This window comes from Prionailurus viverrinus, chromosome D1, assembly GCF_022837055.1.
Source record: "Prionailurus viverrinus isolate Anna chromosome D1, UM_Priviv_1.0, whole genome shotgun sequence".
Taxonomy (NCBI): Eukaryota; Metazoa; Chordata; class Mammalia; order Carnivora; family Felidae; genus Prionailurus; species Prionailurus viverrinus.
Window position 1 is genome coordinate 62933750 of NC_062570.1, and position 24581 is coordinate 62958330.

A 24581-nucleotide genomic window follows, 5' to 3' on the forward strand; every position below is an offset into this window, starting at 1 on the left:
CCCTAGATCCAAAAGATAAATGTCCAAAGCACAAACACAATGGGGAGGAGAATTTAGAAGCCCATTAAATCTAATCAGATTCATTGCTAATCACTGCACAATGAGAAACCCATGCAAAATCCCAATCCTCTTGCAATGCACATTTCAAAAGACCGCCCAATTTCAGACCAAATTATAGACCACAAGCAACTTTCCATCATTCGGGACTGAAATTTCACCCCTATGTCTTTGTCTCCAAAATGCTCCCTTCGATAAAAATAAGAATAAAAATACATTGCATATTACACAACTACCCCAAAATATCGAGTTGTATAGTCAAGAACACAAAGACATGGCATATTAATAGCTGTATATTCAAGAATAAAATTCTCACTAAGGTACCTGTCCAAGAAATCCCAGTATTTTGTCAAAATAGGATAATGTGCATGGTGGAAAGGCAAAGGGATCAAGGATATTGTTAAAGTAAAAGTGAGAGAAAGGGAAACATACAATGAAACTTCAGTTTTTTAAAGAAGACACAATATCCAATAGCTATGAATTCCAGCCCACTCACCCATCATTGATTCAAAACTCATCCTATATTAGGAATGCAGAGATCTTGCCCTTATTAGCACACTTTCTTCAGTAATCTCTGGATTCCTTGCTTGATCTCCTGGGTCCGTACTCCATACACAACGGGGTTGAGGGCTGAGAAGATGACATGGTGGAGGACGTTGAGCAAGACTGGAACATCAGGGGAGACCTTCTTCTTCACCACATGAGTGAGCACGAAGACCAGAAGGATGGTGCTGAAGAAGAGGATAAGGATGAAGTGGGAGCCACATGTGCTCAGGGCCTTGGCCACAGCACCCTCTGCCTTGAGTCTCAGCACAGCTCGCAATATGAGGGTGTAGGAGAGGAAGATGAGGATGAGGTCAGACCCTAGCAGTGTCCAGCCTCCAACAAACTGGTAGATGCGACTAATGGTGACATCATTACAAGAGAGCCTGGAGACAAACATATTGGCACAGATGCAATTGTCAATGACATTTGTCCCACAATAATGGAGTTGGGATGATAGGATGGGGATAGGCATTGTAACAATACTATTCCTGGCCAAAATAAAAATGGCAGCCTTGGCTACAAATTGGTCAGTGATGATGGATGGGTACCTCAGTGGGTGGCAGATGGCCACATAGCGGTCATAGGCCATGACCATGAATGTGCAGGATTCCATAGCAAAGAACCAATTCATGATGTACATCTGGAGGAAGCAGGCATAGAAACTGATGGACTTGAGGTCAAACCAGAAGATGGCCAGGACCTTGGGGATGACAGTGAGGCAGACAACAATGTCCAGCAGGGAAAGGATACTGAGCAGGTAGTACATGGGCTCATGCAGAGAGACCTCTAGCCAGATGGTGATCAGGAGAACACTATTGGCCCCCATGGCCAGAAGGAAGAGAAGGCTGAGGGGCAGGGACAACCAGAACTTCCAGCTGGGGGACCTGACAAAACAATTCAGGAGGAAGTCTGAAACCTCAGAGGTGATGGTGCCATTTTGGTATATTGTCATATTTTGTCATATATATTTCTGCAGCTTTCTTTCAGTGATCTGCAAAATTAGGATAAAAATTAGATACTGACTTAAGACACACGAATTTAGAACAATTTGCTTTAGTTAGGTGAAACTCATGAGTCCTAGCTGATCATCCAGAGCTATGTGAATTCATCTGTTTATCCTTTGTGCCATGCTCCAGGGCCACTCCTATCACTAAACAGTATAGAAGACTGAGGTAATACGGTTTTAACATGTTTGATTTGTTCAAGGTTTATTTTTAATAGAATTGTAATATGTTTGCAGAAACCAAAGAGGAGAAAATTACTTAGAAAACTATTTTTTGAAAGTTTTTTCCCCAATTTGTCAATTCAACCGTAACCATTTACACAGATAAGGAAACAGAACCTGGCACAAATAGGGACACAGATAAATGTCCCTGGGTCTCATGTCACCCCCATTCTGAGTTTTCAGCTATAGTTTGTTTTAATTACAGATTTAAAAGATGATTCCCTGGGGTGCCTGGGTGGCTCAGTTAGTTAAGCGTCCAGCTATTAATTTCTGCTCAGGCCATGATATCACAGTTCTGTGTTGACAGCATGGAGCTTCCTTGGGATTCTCTCCTTCCCTCTCTCTGCCTCTCTCCTGATTATATGCTTTCTCTCTCAAAATAAATAAATAAAAACTTAAAAAAAGATGATGCCTTGTAAATAAAGTTAATCTTCATTATCTCTAAACAGTCATTTAATGAGGGAGGTGTGGATCCTGCCAAAAAATTGCTTTTCTCCTTTCTATATATCTTCATATTTGTACGATTCTTAACTTTGGGAAGAAACAATCTTAAGAGGAGAAGGAGCAATTCCACATAGCTTTGTGAGACCGATACCTGCCATCAGACAAGGTGAAAACTTGATTGTTCTGGTTGCAATAGTGTGAGGGTGATGAAGTCTTATCTTTAAAGTTTTTGCATCCCATTTCTATTTTATTTTTCCATCTTCAGTATAATGATCCAGGTACATATTCCTCTGTTTCCAAGCCCAGTTTGATGTTGCCATGTTCTCTAACATTTGACGTCCTCCCCTGGCATTCTGTTAGGTGCTAGGGTCACAATGTTGAAAAAGAAACTGTCCCTTTCTCAAGGAAGCAAACTAAGATCATTCAGGAAACAATGGGTAAAAATAAGAACAAATGACAGGTCTTGCACAATTAGGAGAATGTAGAGGAGCCTGAGTATCTCTGACATGGGACATAGGCTGGCGAAAAATAATTTAAATGAAGTGAGGTGGTTCTCTCCTTTACATTAAGGGTGAAGGGTTCTAAGGTGCTTGTCCCCCTGAATTGTGAATGAGATTTGAAAGATGACTGAAGGCTGGTCAAAGGTGAGGATCAGGTCTTTGTGGGGTACTTCAAATCATGCAGTCCATTGTAGTTAAATCTATCTACATACACCAAGGACTCTGTTAAACCATTACTTTGTGGGTTTAGAAACACTTTTTCATTGGGAGTTTAAATACTTCCCTATTTATTACTCTTGAGGTTCACTATATAAGATAAATTGCATATTGATTTGGAATTTCTAGAATTCCTAGGGCTTCATCCCATTGAATTATTCAGCATCCAATGAGATATGTTATAATATCACATTACCAACAAGGAAAATTTTACCTCACAATTGTATTCACTCATTACTGTATTACGCTGATCTTCTTGCTTAATACAGTGGGTTGGGTTGGAGTAATTTCTAGGATTCCTCTGCATCTCATGAATAATTATAATAATATGTTTGCCCCATCAATTCTATAAAAAAGAAAACACAAACTTCACCAGTGATACAATGAATAGTTTTGACAACAGAATCTGATGGAGGAGCAATAGTTTGGCATAGGGGTTAGAGTAGCAAGGAAGAGAGTTTTATTAAATCATGAACTCAGATCGGAACAATGTTTTCATACCTCTATGATGAGGAAGTATTAGGAAAGCTGAGGGCAAAGCAAAAGTTAACACCACCCTCCTCCACCCCATGGGGGGGGTGCGGTGGCAGTGAAATATGTGTGACATTGCTCAGGCACTCCTGGCTGCCCAAGAACAAAGGAAAGGGGAAAACAAATGGTTAACTGATAGAGACCACAGTCATGCAGAATATGAGTCTCCATCAGTTCACATAAATCATAGTAAATTATAAGAAAAAGGCAATCTTGTCAACAACCTAATCTCCAGAAACCTATAGATTTAGTTTCCCGGAACCCCAATATCACCGTCCCTTCCACAATGATGTGGGGAACAAAAGCAAGAAGGAAATGTTAGGTATAGTTAAATTCCTTTATAACCTGCAGCCCATTGACAAACACTTGAAGCAAATACACAGTGTAGCATTTTTCCATTAACTCCCTACTGACTTAATGTTAATGCCTGACTAGAGAGAAAACAACCTTAGCTTTACAATAGCAAGGCCTCAGGTATCTTTAACATATGAAAGTCCTTTTGTAGGCCTCCCTTTTGCCTTTACCTCCCTCAACTCCATGGTATATAACTGGTCACTCTTCACAACCCCAGTGCAGCTCTTTCTGCCCATGGGTCCTGTCCCTGTGATTTAATAAAATTATGATAGGGAAATATAGAATAAAATTGGCAGAGAGGGAAAGATGAGGACCTGAGGCCCCTGGATGGGGAAAAACACATATTTTGGAATAATGCTGGGAGTGTCTGACCACAGTAAACCCTCTTGGGTGTAAGGTTCCTCTTAAGACTGTAACAGATGCCGCTATTCCCCCTCAGGTTCCCCTCAGGAATTTGACAAAAGACCTGACGAAAAGTGAGTAGTAGACCATAAAACATATGACACACAAGGAACGGCATGGCCATAGACCACCCCTCATGTAAAAGAAATGAGCCAATCAAAAAGGAATGAGTTGACATTTAGAGTTACCCAGCCAATAAGGGTCGGACCTGAGAAGAAACAAAGGTGGGAGAGAGGTGGTGACCAAAACCTTATAAAACAAAGACCCTTGCCTACAGTAACAGGCATTCACTTTCAAATGCCCCCTCTCTATAAAGAGAGCTTTCATTCTATTCCTACTTTCTTATATTACTCTAATGAAGTTTTGCCTGCTGCTCATTTTGTGTCTACCTCTTCATTCTTTGAAGCTGCGAGACAAGAAACTCTAGGTATTGAGATAAAAAAAAATCATAAAACAAAATCACCTTTTTGCACCAAACACATCTCAAGAATTCTTTCTTGGCCATCAGCTCCAGACCCCCATGACTCCAAAACCCCATCACTTTAGAAACACTCGTTTTCCTGGAGTGGTTCAAATAGTATTTTTGTTTCCAGATATGATTTTCTATTCCCCAGCTGCAGGCTGCTGTTAAACTCTCCTCATCAGAAGACCCTGTTAGTGTCTGGGGCTTGCTCTCAGAGCAGGAAGGAATGGCATTCCCTTCCAGGGCTCTTCTCTTTACTCCTGATCCTCTGCTTCCCTAAGCAAGGAAGGGTTTGTGCAGCTGGTGCCTGCCAGGCATGGCTCCCACATGATAATGTAGAAGAGATTTAGATGGCTTCCAATTCTTGTTCTCTTTCTAGCAGAATACATTAGTAGTGACTTTGGCAATTTTGGGATGAATTTTAAACATATTTCATATGTGACTCATAACATTCTGAAGTAGGTAGGTTAAGTACACCATTTTAACAATTTATCTTTTGAAATGGACAACTGAGACTCAGTGATATTACCTGTATTTCCAGCTTAATTAGCAGGGTCTGGATGTGGAAGAAATAAAAGTTAGGTCCAAACCACTGACTATATGAATATACCTGTGTCCTGTGTCACCACAGTGATACAGAAATGCATATCGTATCTGGCATTTTGTTTTATATGTTTCTAGGTTTCTCTTACCTCCACCCCCATGCACATAAAATCCTTGGGCCATTTTCCAGAAATCCATAATGTCCCTTGTTTTTGCACTTACAACTGTGACTCCTGCTTTCACTGCTCAGATTACAATTGTCTTCTTGTTTCCTTTTACTTTGTGTCCATTATTATTATTATTATTATTATTATGTATTAATTACTAATTATAAGGACCACCTAACTCCAGAAACTCAGAAGTTGAGACATCTCTCCAAAATATTGTTTAGGACATTACTGAGTGCAACCAGTAATAGATACCTCAATGATCTTCTGGGGATAGTTTTCTGTTTTTACAGCATAGCTTTTAGAAATTCTTTAGATGAAGCTTAATCTGAGGAACTACTTTCTTACTCCCACTGACCCCAAATTGTGGTCTCTGTCTTTAACCTCTAATGTTACTTAGATTAAATTTAATTTCTCCTCCATGATTCAAGCATTTGTGTGCTGATTCTTTGCCTTAAAGCCCCTTCAGTATGTTCAGTTGAAAACTCCAAATCATCTAAATTAAGCTGCAGATGATCACTCTTCAGGCTTTCCACCCCACCCCTATTCATCTCCTATGGACAAATTCCTGCATCTCTGAATCTGGCACCACTCAGTAAAAGATCAGAAAAGGCAACAGAAGGGCCAAAAGGAAGGTCACAGAACACAGGTTCTTACATTTGCTTCCTGACCTGAGACAGGATGAAATCTCTACAACCTGGTTTGCAGACTGCTTCAGCAGTACTGACTCAGGAATGGAATGGAGCACAAATCTGTACTGAAAAGAAAGGTGTCCCCCATGTTCTGATTAATCTTGGAATAGCTGCCTCTCAGGGGCCCTCTATCCAGACTCACTTACAGAGGATGTGAGCAAGGTCTGGCTCCACTGATATTGGAGTTCTGGTTAGTTCCTGAACTATCTGGGTGTAGTTATAACTCCAGGGCCTCAGGGACTTTTCCCTCTGGGAACTACTCCATCCCTACTCTATTGTGCCTAAAAAGCCCTCGTGGGACAGACAGGCAGGAAGGAGAAGAAAATGATTTTCTTTCTCTCTAAAAGCAAGGAGCTCTGGTAATCCAGCTCAACATTGACTGTGTGTTCTGTGGACAGTTAATCTCCTGGGTATAGGGGTCTTACATTCATCCATCCATGTTCACAGTCATTTGCACATGCATACTCGATGCCCTCCATGGGTCCAATAAGCTCACTCATAAGTTCTCATGGGCTTCCAACAGACCATTGTTAGATAGGTACCTCCCAAACCATGCTATTGAATGGATTGGTATTAATTTGTCATGACTTTTATGATGGCATCATGATAATAATGATAGAGTAACTTGAAAAATATATTCCTGAGAAAATGCAACGTGCTTTTCCTAAAGAAAATCCTATCAGGTTTTTTGTTGTATTGAAAGACTTTTCAAATGTGATGTATATACAGCTGTATACTAGAAAGAATGATTTATTTTATTTTTCATTTTGAGCCTCATGTGAAATATTCATATGCCTCAAATTATGGGAGCAAGCATCATCAGTTCCTTTTTTTTCTTTCTTTATTTTTCATTATTTTTAAAAGTTGATTGTAGTTGACACAGAATGTTGCATTATTAGTCAGTTGTACAACACAGTGATTCAACAAATGTATACAGTTATGCTATGTTCACCATTGGTAGCTACCATCTGTCACCACATAACACAATTACAATACCACTGACTCTGTTCCCTGTGTTGTGGCATCAGCATCAGTTTCTTTAAAGGCCTTCTTTTGCTCTATTTTTATTTCTCTGTCTCCTGCATATCTCAACTTTGCTCCTATTCCTCTTCTCTTTAGAAAAGAGAAAGCCCCAGCGTTCTTATTGTTTTTTTTAATGTTTACGTATTTTTGAGACAGAGACAGAGACAGAGCACAAGCAAGGGAGGGGCAGAGAGAGAAGTACACACAGAATCTGAAACAGGCTCCAGGCTCCTAGCTGTCAGCACAGAGCCCAATGTGGAGCTCGAACTTATGAACCATGAGATCATGACCTGAGCAGAAGTCTGATGGTCAACCAACTGAACCACCCAGGCGCCCCAAAGCTCCAGTGTTCTTAAAATGTGTCTTTTCAATTAATTTTAGATATGCTTATGTAGCTACATGTTCATGAGGATTATTTGGATATTGAATTTTATAAATAATATTGGATAATAAATCTGATGTTATTATTTGTTTTCACTCAATACTAAATCTAAAAAAACTGTCCATGTTGTTCTGCATAAGTCATTCTTTTTCATTGCTTATTCATTTCAATTCCCATTATGTGCATTTTTTATATAAGTAGTCAACACCCGAATGACCTATAATTACTGTTAACGTCAATATCTTTGTGTACTTCTTTTATAGTCCTAAAATAGGTATATGTGTAGGAGTGGGTTTTTTTAGTTATAAAGAAAAAACATTTAATTCCACTAGGAATTACCAAATTTGTCTCCAAAATACTTATAAAATCTCACTAGAAATTTCTATAGTTTAATTCTTCTATAGTTTAATTCTTCACATTCCTTACACCAATTGATGGTATTTTTTTTTATGCTTGGAGGATATAAAATAGGATTTCATTATTTTAATATGATTTTCTCCTGATAACTCAGCATTGTTCATATACTGTTTAACCATTTGTGATTGTCATGCTGTGAATTATATTTTGACATCCTTTGCCTGCTTTTTCTATTAATTTTGTATTTCTTGCATATTTTTGCAAAATCTGCATGCATAATTTATATCTTAGAGCCCCCTTTTCACTAGATTTTGCTAGTATCTCCTCTACTCTATTATGTATCTGTGAGTTTTAGTGTAAACTTTCCATTATCCAATGGAAAATATTCAATTTGAACAACTTAAACTCTGTTTTACTGTGAATAGATTTTCTCTGGGGATCCTATTTAGGGAACATTTCACAAGATCACAAAGGTGCTTTTGTTTGTTTCATTTGTTTTAATTGTTTTTTTTAACTGAGTGGTTATTTTTCATAATAATTTATTCATTTATTTATTTGTTTATTGTTTCAAGTTTTTATTTAAATTCTAGTTAGTTAACATATAAAGTAATATCAGCTTTAGGAGTAGATTTAGGGATTCATCACTTACATAGAACACCCAGTGCTCATCACAAGTGCCCTCAATACCCATCACCCATTTAATCCATCTTCCCACCCGCTTCCCCTCCAGCAATGTTCAGTTTGTTTTCTATAGTTAAGATCCTGTATTATGATTTATCTCTTTTTTTTGCCCCTATGTTCATCTGTTTCATTTATTACATCCCACATATGAGTGAAATCATATGGCATTTTTCTCCAACTGACTTATTTTGCTTAGCAATACTTTCTAGCTCCATCCTTGTTACAGAAGGAAAGATTTCATTCTTTTTGATGGCTGAATAATATTCCATTGTGTACATATACTAACTCTTCTTTATCTATTTATCAGTCAATGGATATTTGAGCTCTTTATGTAATTTGGCTATTGTTGATATTGCTGTTATAAACATCAGGGTGCATGTGTCTCTTCAAATCAGTGTTTTGAATCCTTTGGGTAAATAACTAGTAGTTTAATTGCTGTCTTGTAGGGTAGTTCTATTTTTAACTTTTTGAGGAATCTCCATACTGTTTTCCAGAATGGCTTCACCAGTTTGCATTCCCACCAACAGTGTAAGAGCATTCCCCTTTCTCCATATCCAGGTCAATATTTGTTGTTTCCTGAATTGTTAATTTTAGCCATTCTGACAAGTGCGAGGTGATATCTCATTGTAGTTTTGATTTGTATTTCCCTGATGATGAGTGATAGTGAGTATCTTTTTATGTGTCTGTTGGCCATCTGTATGTCTTCTTTGAAAAAAAATGTCTTTTCATGTCTTCTGCTCATTTCTTAAGTGGATTATTTTGAAGCGGATGAGTTTTATAATTTCTTTATAGATTTTGGATACTAACCCCTTATCAGATATGTCTTTTGCAAATATCTTCTCCCACTCCATAGGCTGCCTTGTAGTTTTGTTGATTGTTTCCTTCACTGTGCACAGAAACATTTTTATCTTGGTGAAATTCTGAGAGTTCATTCTTGTTTTTGTTTCTCTTGCCTCCAGAGATGTATCTAGCAAGAAGTTGCTATGGCTGATGTCAAAGAGTTTGCTGTCTGTGTTCTCCTCTAGGATTTTGATGGTTTCCTTTCTCACATGTAGGTATTTCATCCGTTTTGAATTTATTTTTGTTTGTGGTATAAGAAAGTGGGCCAGTTTCTTTCTTTTGTATGTTTCTGTGCAATTTTCCCAATGAATTTTTTTAAAAGACTGTCTTTTTTCCAATGTATATTACTCCCTGCTTTATCAAAGATTAGTTGACCATATAGTTATGGGTCCATTTCTGGGCTTTCTATTCTGTTCCATTGATCTATGTGTCCTTTTCTGCCAGCACCATACTGTCTTGATGACTACAGCTTTGAAAAATAGCTTAAAGTTTGGAATTGTGATGCCTCCAGCCTTGCTTTTCTTTTTCAAAATTGCTTTGGCTATTCAGAGTCTTTTCTGGTTCCATACAAATTTTAGGATTGTTTGTTCTACGTCTGTGAAAAATTGATTGTGGCATTTTGATAGGGATTACATTATATGTGTAGTTTGCTTCAGGTAGTATAGACATTTTCAATAATATTTGTTCTTCCAATCCATGAGCAGGGAATGTTTTCCCATATCTTTTTGTCCTCTTTAATTTCTTTCTTTTTTAAATTCTAATTTGTTTTATTTTCTTTTATTTTATTTTTTTAATTTACATCAAAATTAGTTAGCATATTGTGCAATAATGATGTCAGGAGTAGATTCCTTAGTGCTCCTTACCCATTTAGCCCATCCCCCCTCCCACAATCCCTCCAGTAACCATCAGTTTGTTCTCTATATCTATGGGTGTCTTCTGTTTTGTCCCCCTCCCTGTTTTTATATTATTTTTGTTTCCCTTCCCTTACGTTCATCTGTTTTGTCTCTTAAAGTCCTCATATGAGTGAAGTCATATGATTTTTGTCTTTTTCTGACTAATTTCAATTAGCATAATACCCTCCAGTTCCACCCACGTAGTTGCAAACGGCAAGATTTCATTCTTTTTGATTGCCAAGGAATACTCGTGTGTGTGTGTGTGTGTGTGTGTGTGTGTGTGTGTCACAACTTCTTTATCCATTCATCCATTGATGGACATTTTGGCTCTTTCCATACTTTGACTATTGTTGATAGTGCTGCTATAAACATGGGGGTGCATGTGTCCCTTCAAAACAGCACACCTGTATCCCCTGGATAAATGCCTAGTAGTGCAATTTCTGGGTCGTAGTGTAGTTCTATTTTTAGTTTCTTGAGGAACCTCCATACTGTTTTCCAGAAGGGCTGCACCAGCTTGCATTCTCATTCAATTTCTTTCTTAAATGTTCTATAGTTTTCAGAGTACAGAACTTTTACCTCTTTGGCTGGGTTTATTCCTAGATATCTTATGGCTTTTGGTGCAATTATAAATGGGGTTTGATTTCTCTTTGTGCTGCTTCATTATTGGTGTATAGAAACACAACAGATTTCTGTATGTTGATTTTGTATCCTGGGACTTTGCTGAATTCATGTATCAATTCTAGCAATGTTTTGGTGGAGTCTTCAGGGTTTTCTACATAGAGCATCATGTCATCTGCAAAGAGTGAAATTTTGACTTATTCCTTGCTTATTTGGATGCCTTTTATTTATTTTTGTTGTCTGATTGTTGTAAGTAGGACTTCTAGTACTATGTTAGATGACAATGGTAAGAGTGGACATCCCTGTCTTGTTCCTGACTATAGGTGGAAAGCTGTTTTTCCCCATTAAGTATGGTATTAGCTGTGGGTCTTTCATGCATGGCCTTTATGATGTTGATATATGTTCCTTCTATCCCTACTTTATTGAAGGTTTTTATCAAGAATTGATGTTGTACTCTGTCAAATTTTTTTTCTGCATCTATTGACAGGACCATATGGTTCTTATCCTTTATTTTATTAATGTGGTGTATCAGACTGATTGATTGATGAATACTGAACCACCCCTGTGGTCCAAGAATAAATCCCACTTGCTCATGATTAATAATTCTTTTAATGTAATGTTGGATGTAAATTGTTAGTATCTTGTTGAGAATTTTTGAATCCATGTTCAGCAGGGATATTGGCCTGTAATTTTCCCTTATACTGGGGTCTTTGGTTTTGGAATAAAGGTAATTCTGGCTGGTTTTCTTTCCATTTCTTTTTGTTTGTCTGTTTGTTTGTAGCAGTTTCAGAAGAATAGGTATTAACTCTTCTTTAATTGTTGGCAGAATTCCCTTGGGAAGCCATCTGGCCCTGGACTTTTGTTTTGGGGGAGATTTTTGATTACTCATTCAATTTCTCCACTGGTTATTAGTCTGTTCAAGTTTTCAGTTTCTTCCTGTTTCAGTTTTGGTCATTTATATGTTTCTAAGAATTATTTGATTTCTTCCAGATTATCTAATTTGCTGGCATATAATTTTTAATAATATTCTCTTATAATTTATTGTATTTCTGTCATGTTGGTTGTGACCTCTCCTCTCTCATTTGTGATTTTATTTATTTGGGTAATTTCTCTTTTCTTTTTGATAAGTCTGCCTAGGGGTTATCAATTTTACTAATTCTTTCAGAGAACCACCTCCTGGTTTAATTGATCTGTTCTACTGTTTTTTATTTGTCTGTTTCTATATAATTTATGGCTGCTCTAATCTTTATTATTTCCCTTCTTTTGTTGGCTTTAGACTTAATTTGCTGTTCTTTTTCTAGCTCTAGCTCTAAGGTTAGGTTGTATATTTGAGACTTTTCTTGCTTCTTGAGTAGTGCTATATTGCTGCCTACTTCCCACTTATGACTGCTTTTGGTGCATCTCAAAGATTTTGGATCATCATGTTTTCATTATTGTTTGTTTCTATGTATTTTTTATTTCTCCTTTAAGGTCCTGGTTGTCCACGCATTGTTTAATCTCATGTTTAACCCCCATACTTCTGTGGTCTTTCCAAACATTTTTTTGTCATTGACTTCAAGTTTCATAGTGCTGTGGTCTTTCAGACCACATGCTTTAATATGCATATTATTATCTCAATCTTTTTGTATTTGTTGAGGCCTGATATGTGAACTGGCATGTGATCTATTCTAGAGAATGTCCTGTGTGCACTCAAAAAGAATGAATATTCTGCTGCTTTAGGATGAAATGTTCAGAATATGTGTTAATTCCATCTGGTCTAGGGTGTCATTCAAAGCCATTATTTCCTTGTTGTTTTCTGCTTAGATGATCTGTCCACTGATGTGAATGTTAAATTCCCCTACTATTATTATGTTATTATCAATGAGTTCCTTTATATATGTTAATTGTTTTACATATCTGGGTGTTCCAAGTTGGGGGCATGATTATTTACAATTGTTAGGCCTTCCTATTGGATAGACCCTTCTATTATGATATAGTGCCTTTCTTCAACTCTTGTTACAGTCTTTGGCTTAAAAAACTTATTTGTATGATATAATATTTTACTCCAGTAATGTGGTTTGTGTAAGCAAGTTAGGGAGCCAGTGTTGGTGCCTTGCTACTTCCTGTAGGTGGCTCTGTGTTTATGTTGGGAGTTAGGGGAGGAAAATAGTGCCAGCCAGCTCCTTTATCCTGGAGAGGTGACTCTGTGAATGTGCCATATCTGGGATGCCCTGAGAACAGCAAATACTCTGAATACTCTCCCTCTGTGTATACTCCAGGCGTTCTTCAAATCATTATTTGCACGCTGTCTGCCCCTGGGTTATTTGCTTTTCTTCTCTCCAGGAGCAAGGCAATGCCTTCTGAGATCCATCCCAGCTAAGCCCACTAACCTTTAAAACTCCATGTTTTAATCCCACCATTTTCAAGAATTGAGCCCATCTCATTTCCTCAATCGCTATATGTTAACTAACTAGAATTTAAATAAAAACTTAAAAAAAAAGAAGTAAATGAAATAGAGACTAAAAAACTAATAGGTGAGATCACTGAAACCAAGAGTTCATTGTTTGATAAGAGAAACAAAATTATAAACCTTTAGGCAGACTCACCAAGAAAAAAAGAGGAAGGACCCAAATAAGTAAAATCAGAATGAAAGAGAAGTGACAACTGATACCACAGAAATACAAAAAAATATATATTACAACAAAAAATACATGTCAACAATTGGACAACCTAGAAGAAATGGATAAATTTCTAGAAAGATGCACTCTTTCAAAACTGAATCAAGTAGAAATAGAAAATAAGAACAAGAAGAAGAAGAAATATAGAATCTAAATAGACCAATCGCCAGGAATGAAATTGAGTCAGTAGTCAAAAGACTACCAAAAAATAAAAGTACAGGACCAGATGGATTCACAGGTGAATTATACTAAACACTTAAAGAGTTAATACTTAATCTCACATTTTTCTGAAAAATAGAAGCAGAAGGAAAGCATCCAAGTATATTCTATTAAGCCAGCATTATCCTGATACCAAAACCAGATAAATACACTTACAAAACAAGAGAACTAAATGACAGTATCTCTAATGAACATAGATGCAAGAATCCTGAAAAAAATACTAGCAAATCAAATCCAACAATACATTAAAAAAATCATTCCCTATAGCCAAATAGGATTTACTTCCAGGATGCAAGGTTGGTTCAAAAATTGTAAATTAGGGGCGCCTGGGTGGCGCAGTCGGTTAAGCGTCCGACTTCAGCCAGGTCACGATCTCGCGGTCCGGGAGTTCGAGCCCCGCGTCGGGCTCTGGGCTGATGGCTCGGAGCCTGGAGCCTGTTTCCGATTCTGTGTCTCCCTCTCTCTCTGCCCCTCCCCCGTTCATGCTCTGTCTCTCTCTGTCCCAAAAATAAATAAATGTTGAAAAAAAAAATTTTTTTTTAAAAAACATTGTAAATTAATCAACATGATATATCACATCAATAAAAGAAAGGATAAAAAGCACATGATCATTTCAATAATAAAGAAAAAGCATTTAACAAATTGCAATATCCATTCATGGTAAACCCCCTCACAAAGTAGGTTTGGAAGGAGCATACTTCATCATAATAAAGGCATTATATGAAAAACCCACAGTGAACATCATATTCTGTGAAGAAAAACAGAGAGCTTTTCCCCTAAGGTCAGGAACAAGACAAGGATATCCACTCTTGCCACTTTTATTCATCATAGCGCTACAAGCATTCAGACAAGGAAAAGAAGTAAAAGGTATCCAAATTGTGAAGGAAGAAGTAAAACTTTCACTATCTGCAGATGACATGATATTATATATTAATAACCAGAAAGACTCCACTAAAATAGTACTAGAAGTAATAAATGAATTCAGGAAATTCATAGGATACATAATCAGTATATGGAAATCTGTCACATTTCTACACTCGAATAATAAAGTAGCAGAAAAAGAAATTAAGAAAACAATCTCATTTACAATTGTACCCAAAATAATAAGACATGTAGGAATAAACTTAACCAAGGAGGTGAAAGACCTATTATCTGAAAACAATAAAACATGATGAAAGAAATTGAAGATGAGGAAAAAAATGGAATGGTATTCCATGCTCATGGAATTAGAGAGCAAATATTGTTAAAATGTCCATTCTATTCAAAGCAATATATAGATTTAATGCTATCCTTATCAAAATACCAACAGCATTTTTCTCAGAACTAGAACAAAGAATCCTAAAATCTCAGTAGAACTACAAAAGACCCCAAATACACAAAGCAATCTTGAAAAGAACAATACTGGAGGTATCAGAATCTCACATTCACAGATATACTACAAAGCTGTAGTAATCAAAACAGTTTGGCCCTGGCACAAAAACAGACATATTGAACAATGTAACAGAAGAGAGACCAGAAATAAACCCACACACAATTACATGGTCAATTAGCTATTTAAAAAGAGGAAAGTATATGCAAAGGGGAAAATACAGTCTCTTCAACAAATGGTGTTGGGAAAACTGGACAGCTACATCCAAAAAAGGGAAACTGTACCACTTTCTTACACCATACATAAGAAACCCAAAATGAATAAAAGATCTAAATGTGAGTCCTAAAACCGTAGTATTCACAAGTATAGTATTTTTCTAGGTATGTTTCTAAGGCAAAGTAAACAAAAACAAAAATAAACTCTTGGAACTACATCAAAATAAAAAACTTCTTCACAGCAAAGGAAATAATGAACAAAACTAAAAAAACAACCTACCTAATTGGAGAAAATATTAGCAAATGATATTTCTAAGAAGGGGTTAATATCCAAATATCTAAAGAACCTATACAACTGAACACCAAAAAACAAAAACAAAAACAAAAAAGCCCTCAAATAATCCAACTAAAAATGGCAGAAGACATGAACAGACATTTCTCCAAAAAAGACATAAAAATGGCCAAGAGGCAATTGAAAAAATGCTCAATATTTTGAGCTCATTCATCATCAGGAAAATGCAAATCAAAACCAAAATGAGATATCACCTCACACTTGTCACAATGGCTAAAATCCAAAACGCAAGAAACAGTAAGTGTTGGTGAGGATGTGGAGAAAAAGAAATCACTTGTTAATGTTAGTGGGAATGCAAACTCGTGCAGGCACTGTGGGAAACAGTATAGAAGTTTCTCAAAAACTTAAAAATAGAATTACCATATGACAAAGTAATTGTATTGCTGGGTAGTTGCCCAAAGAGTATGAAAACACTAATCTGAAAAGATATATATACCATTCTGTTTATTGCAGCATTATTTACAATAGCCAAATTATGTAAGTAGCTCAAGTGTTCATTGCTAGAAGAATGGATTAAGATGTGTTGTACATATAGAATAGAATATTATTCAGTCATAAAAAGAATGAGATCTTGCCATTTACAACAAGATGGATGGATCTAGAGTTCATATTGCTAAGTGAAGTAAGTCAGTCAGAGACAGACAAATCCCATATATTTTCACTTAAATGTAGAATTTAAGAAACAATAATGAAGAGAGACAAAAATAAATAAATAAAACCCTCAGAACAATATGAAGAACAAACTGGTGGTTACCAGAGATGAGGTGGGTGGGTGGGGGAATGCGTGAAATAGGTAAAGGGGATTAAAAGTACACTTATCATGATGATCACTGAGTAATATATAGAATTATTTAATCACGATATTGTACACCAGAAACTAATGTAACACTGTATGTTAATTAAAGTGGAATTTAAAAATAAATAAAGGATCACTCTCTCGTACTTCCAAAACACCATGAGCACATCTTATTTTGGTGAGCCACACTATACTGCTATTCTTCCGTCTGACATTTTTGTGCCCTACTTTATTCAATGAGTTATCCCAAAGGCAGAGATGAATCATATTTGATATTTTCTCCCAAGGTCAAATACAGTGATTGACAATCTGACTAACCAGATTATTATGTTATTTCCCATCCTTTTTTAATTTAGTTTGATACTTTCCACAAAGCTTCTTACATGGTTCTCCACAAGCTTAAATGATTTATTAACAAGTTTCTTCTTTTTTAGCTACTTGTTGGCCTCTTCAAAGATGGGATCAAATGTCATATTATCCTCCAGCAACATCTGCTCTGCTGACATATCCAAGTACTTCCAGAACTGTTTTGTCAGGTTCCCAGCTGGCAGCACTGATACCTTTCATGCCCTATTCCTCCTGGCTATGGGGCCAGTGTCACCTTCCTGATCACTGTCTTGATTCCAAATAAGCAACCAGATCCTTAGAAGTTCCTCACCTAGTATTTCATTGATCAAGGACAGAAAGTCAAGGTCCTTCGTGTCTTTTAGGAAAACGTATACTCTTTGCAGAGCTGATGCTAATGTTACTAGCTGATGCTAGTGTTACTGCAACCACTGCTAAACTCCAGATGATATGGTTTGTATGAAGTCCTCTTTTGTGTTTATTTAAGATGGTTTTGAAATGCTCATCAGATAACTGCATGCAACGAAATAGTGATCACTGAAAACTAATAATTATTTAACATCTTAGCAGTTTAAAAAACATCTAGAATGGTGGTTGCCAGGGGCAGAAGGGAGGAGGTCATGGAAGTTATTGTTTAATGGGTACAGAGTTTCAGCTTTGCAAGATGAAGAGAGTTCTGGAGACGGATCCTGGTGATGGTTGTGCAGCAAAATGGATGCACTTAATATCAATGAACTGTATATTAAAATGGTTAAGGGGCGCCTGGGTGGCGTAGTCGGTTGAGCGTCCGACTTCAGCCAGGTCACGATCTTGCGGTCCAGGAGTTCGAGCCCCGCATCGGGCTCTGGGCTGATGGCTCAGAGCCTGGAGCCTGTTTCCGATTCTGTGTCTCCCTCTCTCTCTGCCCCTCCCCCGTTCATGCTCTGTCTCTCTCTGTCCCAAAAATAAATAAAACGTTGAAAAAAAAATTAAAAAAAAAAAAAATAAATAAATAAAATAAAATAAAATAAAATGGTTAAGATAATAAATTTTGAGTCATGTGTATTCTACCACAATAAAAAGCTGGAAAAAAGAAATACAATTTTAGCAGCTAATATAAATAATTCAATAGTAGTTTTAGTAGTTTTTAACAATTTAACATCTTCAAAACCTCCATCAAGTTCAATTTAAAGCATTATTAAGACATCTTCACTAGTGTCTTCATTATTTACCACACTTTACTCCTGTGGCCTATTGAAACACGCATATTGAAACACACACCCATTGTTTTCATTGCAACAGTAATATTGATCTTTAAGATCATTTCTTTCTCTTTGGTACCTGAAGTTAGACCATGATATCTAAGTGTATATATTTATTTTATTTTATTTTTTTAAGTTCATTTATTTCTGACAGAGAGAGAGAGAGTGCGAGCATGAGCTAGGGAGGGGCAGAGAGAGAGGGAGACACAGAATCTGAAGCAGGCTCCAGGCTCTGAGCTGTCTGCACAGAGGCGGATGCAGGGCTCAAACTCACGGACCGTGAGATCATGGCCTGGGCCGAAGTTGGATGCTTAACCAACTGAACCACCCAGGCACCCCAACTAAGTGTATATATTTAGATATATCCAGGTGTACACTTTTATTGATTTCTCTCACCCAGGATTTATTGAAATTTCTTTTTAAGTTTATTTTTATTTTGTGTGGGAGAGAAAGCACAAGTGTGGGAGGGGCAGAGAGAGAGCAACAGAGAGAATCCCAAGCAGATTTTGTGATGACAGCAGACAGCCTGGTGCAGGGCTCAAACTCATGAACCTGAGATCATGACCTGAGCCAAAGTCGATGCTTAACCGACTGAGCCACACAGGTGCCCCTTATTGGAATTCTTGAATCTGATTACTGATGTAGTCTCTCCTGAAAAGTTCAGATGTTTCTGTCTCATTCTCTTTCTTCTTCAACTGGGAGCTCTTATTAAATGTATTAAACATGCTCATCCCATCTATTTCTCTTACATTTTCTTCATTTTTTCCCATATGATTTTATTTTATTTCCATCTTCATTCTCAGTACATTCTTCTGACCACCTCTGATACTTTACTGACTCTACCATTAGCTGGCACTAATCTACTGTTTAATTTAGTTCTTATTGTTGATATTCTGTTTTTCAAGTATATCTGGTTCTTCTTCAAATCTGCTTTGTTATGTTTTAGAGATTCCAGTGCCCTGAGAAAAATATTAATTCTGGACATCATCTTCTTAATCCCAGGAAAACAGAAAAGATAGAGGGACTCTGAGCAGTCAGAATCCCGTATTTTGCTCTTTACATGTTTGCATTTTCTGTGTATCCATTGGAGCTTCATTCTAAAACATTTCTCAAGTTCTATCTTCTAGGTCACTAACTATCTTTCCAAGCGTGGCTAATCTATTCTTAAATCTGTCTCTTGCAATGTTAATTATTTTATTTTTTTCATTGTTGGAGAAAGGACTGATTCTCCTTTTCTGTGTGTTTATTTTGTTGTGTATATTTTAAACCTTTTCTTTTTTTTCTTTTTTTAAATATTTGTTTATTTTTGAGACAGAGACAGAGTATGAGCAGGGGGGAGGTAGAGAGAGAGAGAGAGGCAGACACAGAATCCAAAGCAGCCTCAGGCTCTGAGCTGTTAGTACAGAGCCCAACTCGGGGCTCAAACTCACAAGCCGTGGGATCATGACATGAACTGAAGTTGGATACTTAACCGACTGAGCCACCCAGGCTCCCCTAAAGCTTTTCTTTCATTACCTAAAACCTAGTAGGGCTACGTAATGAACAAAATAATTTTGTTCAATATCTTTTATCAAATAAGTAATATCTTAAGTTTTTGTAGATTGGATTTGGCTATCATTTTTGTGGGCTTATACTCATTTTTTAAATTAAAAAAATTTTTTGATGTTTCTTTATTTTTGAGAGAGAGAGAGAACATAAGCAGGGGAGGGGCAGAGAGAGAGAGACAGAATCCGAAGCAGGTTCCAGGCTCAGAGCTATCAACACAGAGCTTGACGCAGGGCTTGAACTCATGAACCATGAGACCATGACCTGAGCCGAATTCAGACGCTCAACTGACAGAGCTACCCAGGTGCCCCATCATTTTTTTTTAATTAATTGTCTTTTTACCACAAGCAACTCAATTTCTTCAGAAGTTTTTGTGCTGAAATTCTTTGAGGCCTGAGATGAAGTTTCTTTCTCAAGAAAGGATTTGGGCTTGTTTCTGTTATTTTCTGAAACCACCACCAATCCAGGATAACTTTAAATTCCTTTCTGAGACAAACAGTTGGTGTGAACACAGGCTGCCAAGTCAAAAGAGAACCAGCCAGTAGTTCAGGATTTACAGGGAAGATTTCTACTATATAACAAGCTTTGAGGTTATTTGAAGTTCCAGGTATAAGTGAGGGACGAAGATGAAGGAGTGGGATTATTACTAGTGCCCACCTTTTTATTCAGGATGTAGTGTTGTAAAGCCCTATCTAAATGGGAGATCCTCTGCTACATTCTCCACCTGCTTGAGCCTAGATTTATCTTCTGTCCCTGGAGTTTAGATTTCAAGCTCCCCTAGGTAATGAAGACAGGTGCTTAAGTTTATAGAGTGCTGCAAGTGCTCTCGGGTTGAAAGCCAACATCAATATTTGATTTTGATGTATGGATTTTATTCAATCCTTAGCCTGATAATTCTTTCTTTTTTACTTGTTCATGGGTGTATTCAAGATATTAAAATATAAATAATAGGTGTAAGTATAGGTATAAGTGTAGGTATGGATATGGGTACGGGTATTGATAAAGATAGAGATTAGATGTAGACATAACCATAGAAATAATTTGTATACCTTTTCATCAGGAGATTTGCTCTAACTACCCCAGTTCATCATATCACTGGATACTATCATCTTTTACTTCCTTAAAATCTTGAAAATGAATCCCATCTAACCTTTGGAATGCATTTCTGTTCATTTTAAAATTTAAACTGAAATGTTTCATCAGCCTTTGAGTTTATGTATTTAATTTAAATAACATTTGATGTTTAAATAATTTCTGATTCATTAAATATTAACCAAGCAAACTGAAAATATACATTCACATAAGAGAAAGATAAAACACAGATGAAATAACAAAGATATGGAAACATTATATTATATATTCAACAAATGTCTATTAGCCACCTCTTATATGTCAAAAAATGTGCTAGGCACAAGGGCTGTGGGGTGGATGAAGTGGACTATGTACTTACCCTTATGGATTTTACAAGCTAAGTACATAGCCATTAGAGTATAATAGATTTACTCCTCTCTTCTGCAGCTACTCAAAGACATCTGCCTCACTAAAGTCACTGCCAATGCTGCCTTAGAATAGCAGCTCCTTCTCTATTGAAGTCTCAGACTTCATCCTGAATTGCTTTGTCAGGTCCCCCATCTGGAAGCATTGGTTGTCTCTGCCCCTCAGCCTCCTCTTCCTCCTGGCCATGGGGCCAACGCCACCCTCCTGATCACCATCCGGATCAGGATGGAGGTCTCTTGGCATAAGTCCATGTACTACCTGCTCGGCCTCCTTTCCCTGCTGGACATCATGCTTTGCTTGACTGTCATCCCCAAGGTCTTGGCCATCTTCTGGTTTGACCACAGGTCCATCAGCTTCCCTACCTGCTTCCTCCAGATGTTCATCATGAATTCCTTCCTGCCCATGGACATGCGCCTTCCTGGCCATGGCCTATGACCGCTATGTGTCCATCTGTAAGCCTCTCTACTACCCATCCATCATCACTGACCAGTTTGTAGGAAAGGCTGTTCTCTTCATCTTGGCCTGGAACACATTTCTTACTGTACCTATTCCCATCCTCTCTGCCCAGCATCATTACTGTGGAAAAAATATAACTGAGAATTGTATATGTGCCAATCTCTCTGTGTCCAAGCTCTCCTGTGATAACATTGCCTTTAACAGAATTTACCATTTAGTTGTAGCCTGGACTCTACTGGGCTCTGACCTCATCCTCATCATTTTCTCCTATACTTTCATCCTATGAGCCGTTCTTAGACTCAAGGCAAAAGGGGCAGCTGCCAAAGTTCTGAACACTTGTGGCTCTCACTTCATCCTCATCCTCTTCTTCAGTACCATCCTGCTGGTTTTTGTTTTTACCCATATTGCCAAGAAAAAAATTTCCCCTGATATCCCTGTCTTACTTAATGTGTTATACCATGTAATTCCTGCAGCTCTCAACCCCATTGTCTATGGGGTACGAACGCAGGAGATTAAAGAGGGGATTAGGAAATTGCTGAGGAGGGTGAGAGCAGCAAGTAATTGTGTTCTAGCTTGACTTTTCTTAACCAAAATACTCAAAATCATTATTGGAATACAGGGACTTGGAGATAAAATTACAGTCCTAATCCTCTCTCTGGACATGCCTGATGATATGAATTGTATGGTTGTTCTCTTACCCACAGGTACATCACATTTCTTACATTCCATCATTTTCTGGAAGTGACTAAGGATACAGATGTATATATAATCTCTCATCATGGCACCCAGCCCAGAAGCTGTGAATTTTGATGAATCAAGCATCACACCTCACTGCTCCTGATTAAATCCCTTTTAGAGTCAGTGTAATGGATGTGTGGTTGATGGGAAGTATCAGTACTTAAAGATAGTGCATTGACTTTGGAAAAGCAAGTAAAATCTAAAAGCAACTGCTAAAAAATGCTGAAAATAACCATTAGTTTTAACCTTTCCCTCAGGCATTTAAATATATTTATTGAAAGCTATTTTATGTCTAGCACAGAACTAGAAAATGGGATTCTAACATACATAAATCTTGGTCCCGTTACTCAAAAAGGTCCAATGAAAATTTCAAAAGTTAGAATTAAGAGTTAGATTAAAACACATAAATAAGCCTAGAAGAGAGATAAATTTTGTTCCTGTAGGTGGGACTCCTTTACCTACCTAACCTCCTCCTTCAGACCCCCAGTCAGAACTGCCTCCCTAAGAGCTGCTTAAAAACATGAACTATAGTCCTGTCTCTGGAACTTTTTGCTTATTGTTCCTCTGTCCACATAGCTCCATCCCCCAGGTCCACTGGGTCTCCCTGACCACAGTATTTAAAATAGTATCCAACAATATTCCCCCCAAACACAAACAATATCCTTATACCTTCTCTGTTTTCCTGTTTTGCACAGAATTTATCACTATTTAATGAACCTACATTTACTCATTTATTTGTTTAGTCAGCCTACATTCACTAAAATTTAAGCAGAAGGGCAAGAATTTTTGTCTTTTATGTTCACTGTTGTATTTTGAGTGTGCAAACAGTGCTCAGTGTATGGCATAGACCAATGAATGTTTATGAAATTAATGACTGAATACATGTTGAATAAATGACTGAATGTATGCTGGTTATACAAAAATGAGACAAAACAATTGTAAATATTTATGTACCCAAAATGAGAACACCCAAATATATAAAACAATTAATTATAATATACAGGAACTAATTGATAATAATACAAAAATAGGGTACTTTAACTCTCCACCTCCAGCAATGGATATATCATCTAAGTAGAAAATCAACAAAGAAACAATGGCTTTGATTGACACACTGGACCTGATGGACCTAATAGGTGTATTCAGAACATTCCATCCTAAAACAGCAGAATACACATCCTTTTAAAGTCTACATGAAACATTTTCCAGAACAGATAACGTATTAGATCATAAAACAGGCCCCAACAAATACAAAAAAGATTGAAATCATACCATGCACCTTTTAGGACACAACACTATGAAACTAGAAGTCAACCACAAGAAAAAATTTGGAAAGACCACAAATACATAGAAGTTAAGCAACACAAAATCTACTAAACAATTAATGGGTCAACCAGGAAATCAAAGAAGAAATAATACATTGAAACAAATGAAAATGAAAACACAACAGTCCAATACCTTTGGGATGCAGCAAAAGTGGTCCTAAGAGGGAAATAGATAGCAATACAGGCTTCCTCAAGAGTTGGAAGAAAACTAAAAAAAAAAATTAGAACAGATCAATGAAACCAGGAGATGGTTCATCGAAAAAAATTAATAAAATAGATAAGCCTCTAGCTGGACATATCAAAAAGAGAAAAGATCCAAATAAACAAAATCACAAATGAGAGAGGAGAAATAACAGTCAACACCGTAGAAATACAAAAAATTATGAGAGAATATTATTAAAAACTATATGCCAAGAAATCGGACAACCTGGTACAAATAGATAAATTCCTACAAACATATAAACTTCCAAAAATTAACAGAAAAAATAGAAAACTTGAACAGACTGATAAACAACAAAGAAATTAAATCAATAATCAAAACAATCCCAACAAACAAAAGTCTGGGGCCAGATGGCTTCACAGGTGAATTTTATAAAACATTTAAAGAAGAGTTAATATGGGGCACCTGGGGGGCTCAGTCAGTTGAGTGTCGACTCTTGCTTTCAGTTCAGGTCATGATCCCAGGGTGGTGGGATCAAGCCCCACATTGAGCTCTGCACTGAATGTATAGCCTGCTTATGATTCACTCTCACTCTCTCTCTCTCTCTCTCTGCCCCTCTCCCTTAGGCTTTCTCTATATATAAAATAAAAAAAAAGAGTCAATATTTATTTTTCTCAAACTATTCCAAAATATGGAAAGGAAAAAAAACACACACAAATTTATTCTATGAGC

The 24581-nt window shown here is 37.0% G+C and overlaps 1 protein-coding gene and 1 pseudogene across 1 annotated transcript; one reads left to right on the forward strand and one right to left on the reverse strand.

Annotated features, from left to right (window-relative positions):
- Positions 1-607: 607 nt before the first annotated feature.
- On the reverse strand, positions 608-1555 carry LOC125176965 (olfactory receptor 56A3-like). The gene has a single exon (XM_047878935.1). The coding sequence runs from the start codon at positions 1553-1555 to the stop codon at positions 608-610; it is 948 nt and encodes a 315-aa protein (XP_047734891.1).
- Positions 1556-2895: 1340 nt separating this feature from the next.
- Positions 2896-22203, forward strand: LOC125146501 (olfactory receptor 56A3-like; annotated as a pseudogene).
- The last annotated feature ends 2378 nt before the right edge of the window (positions 22204-24581 follow it).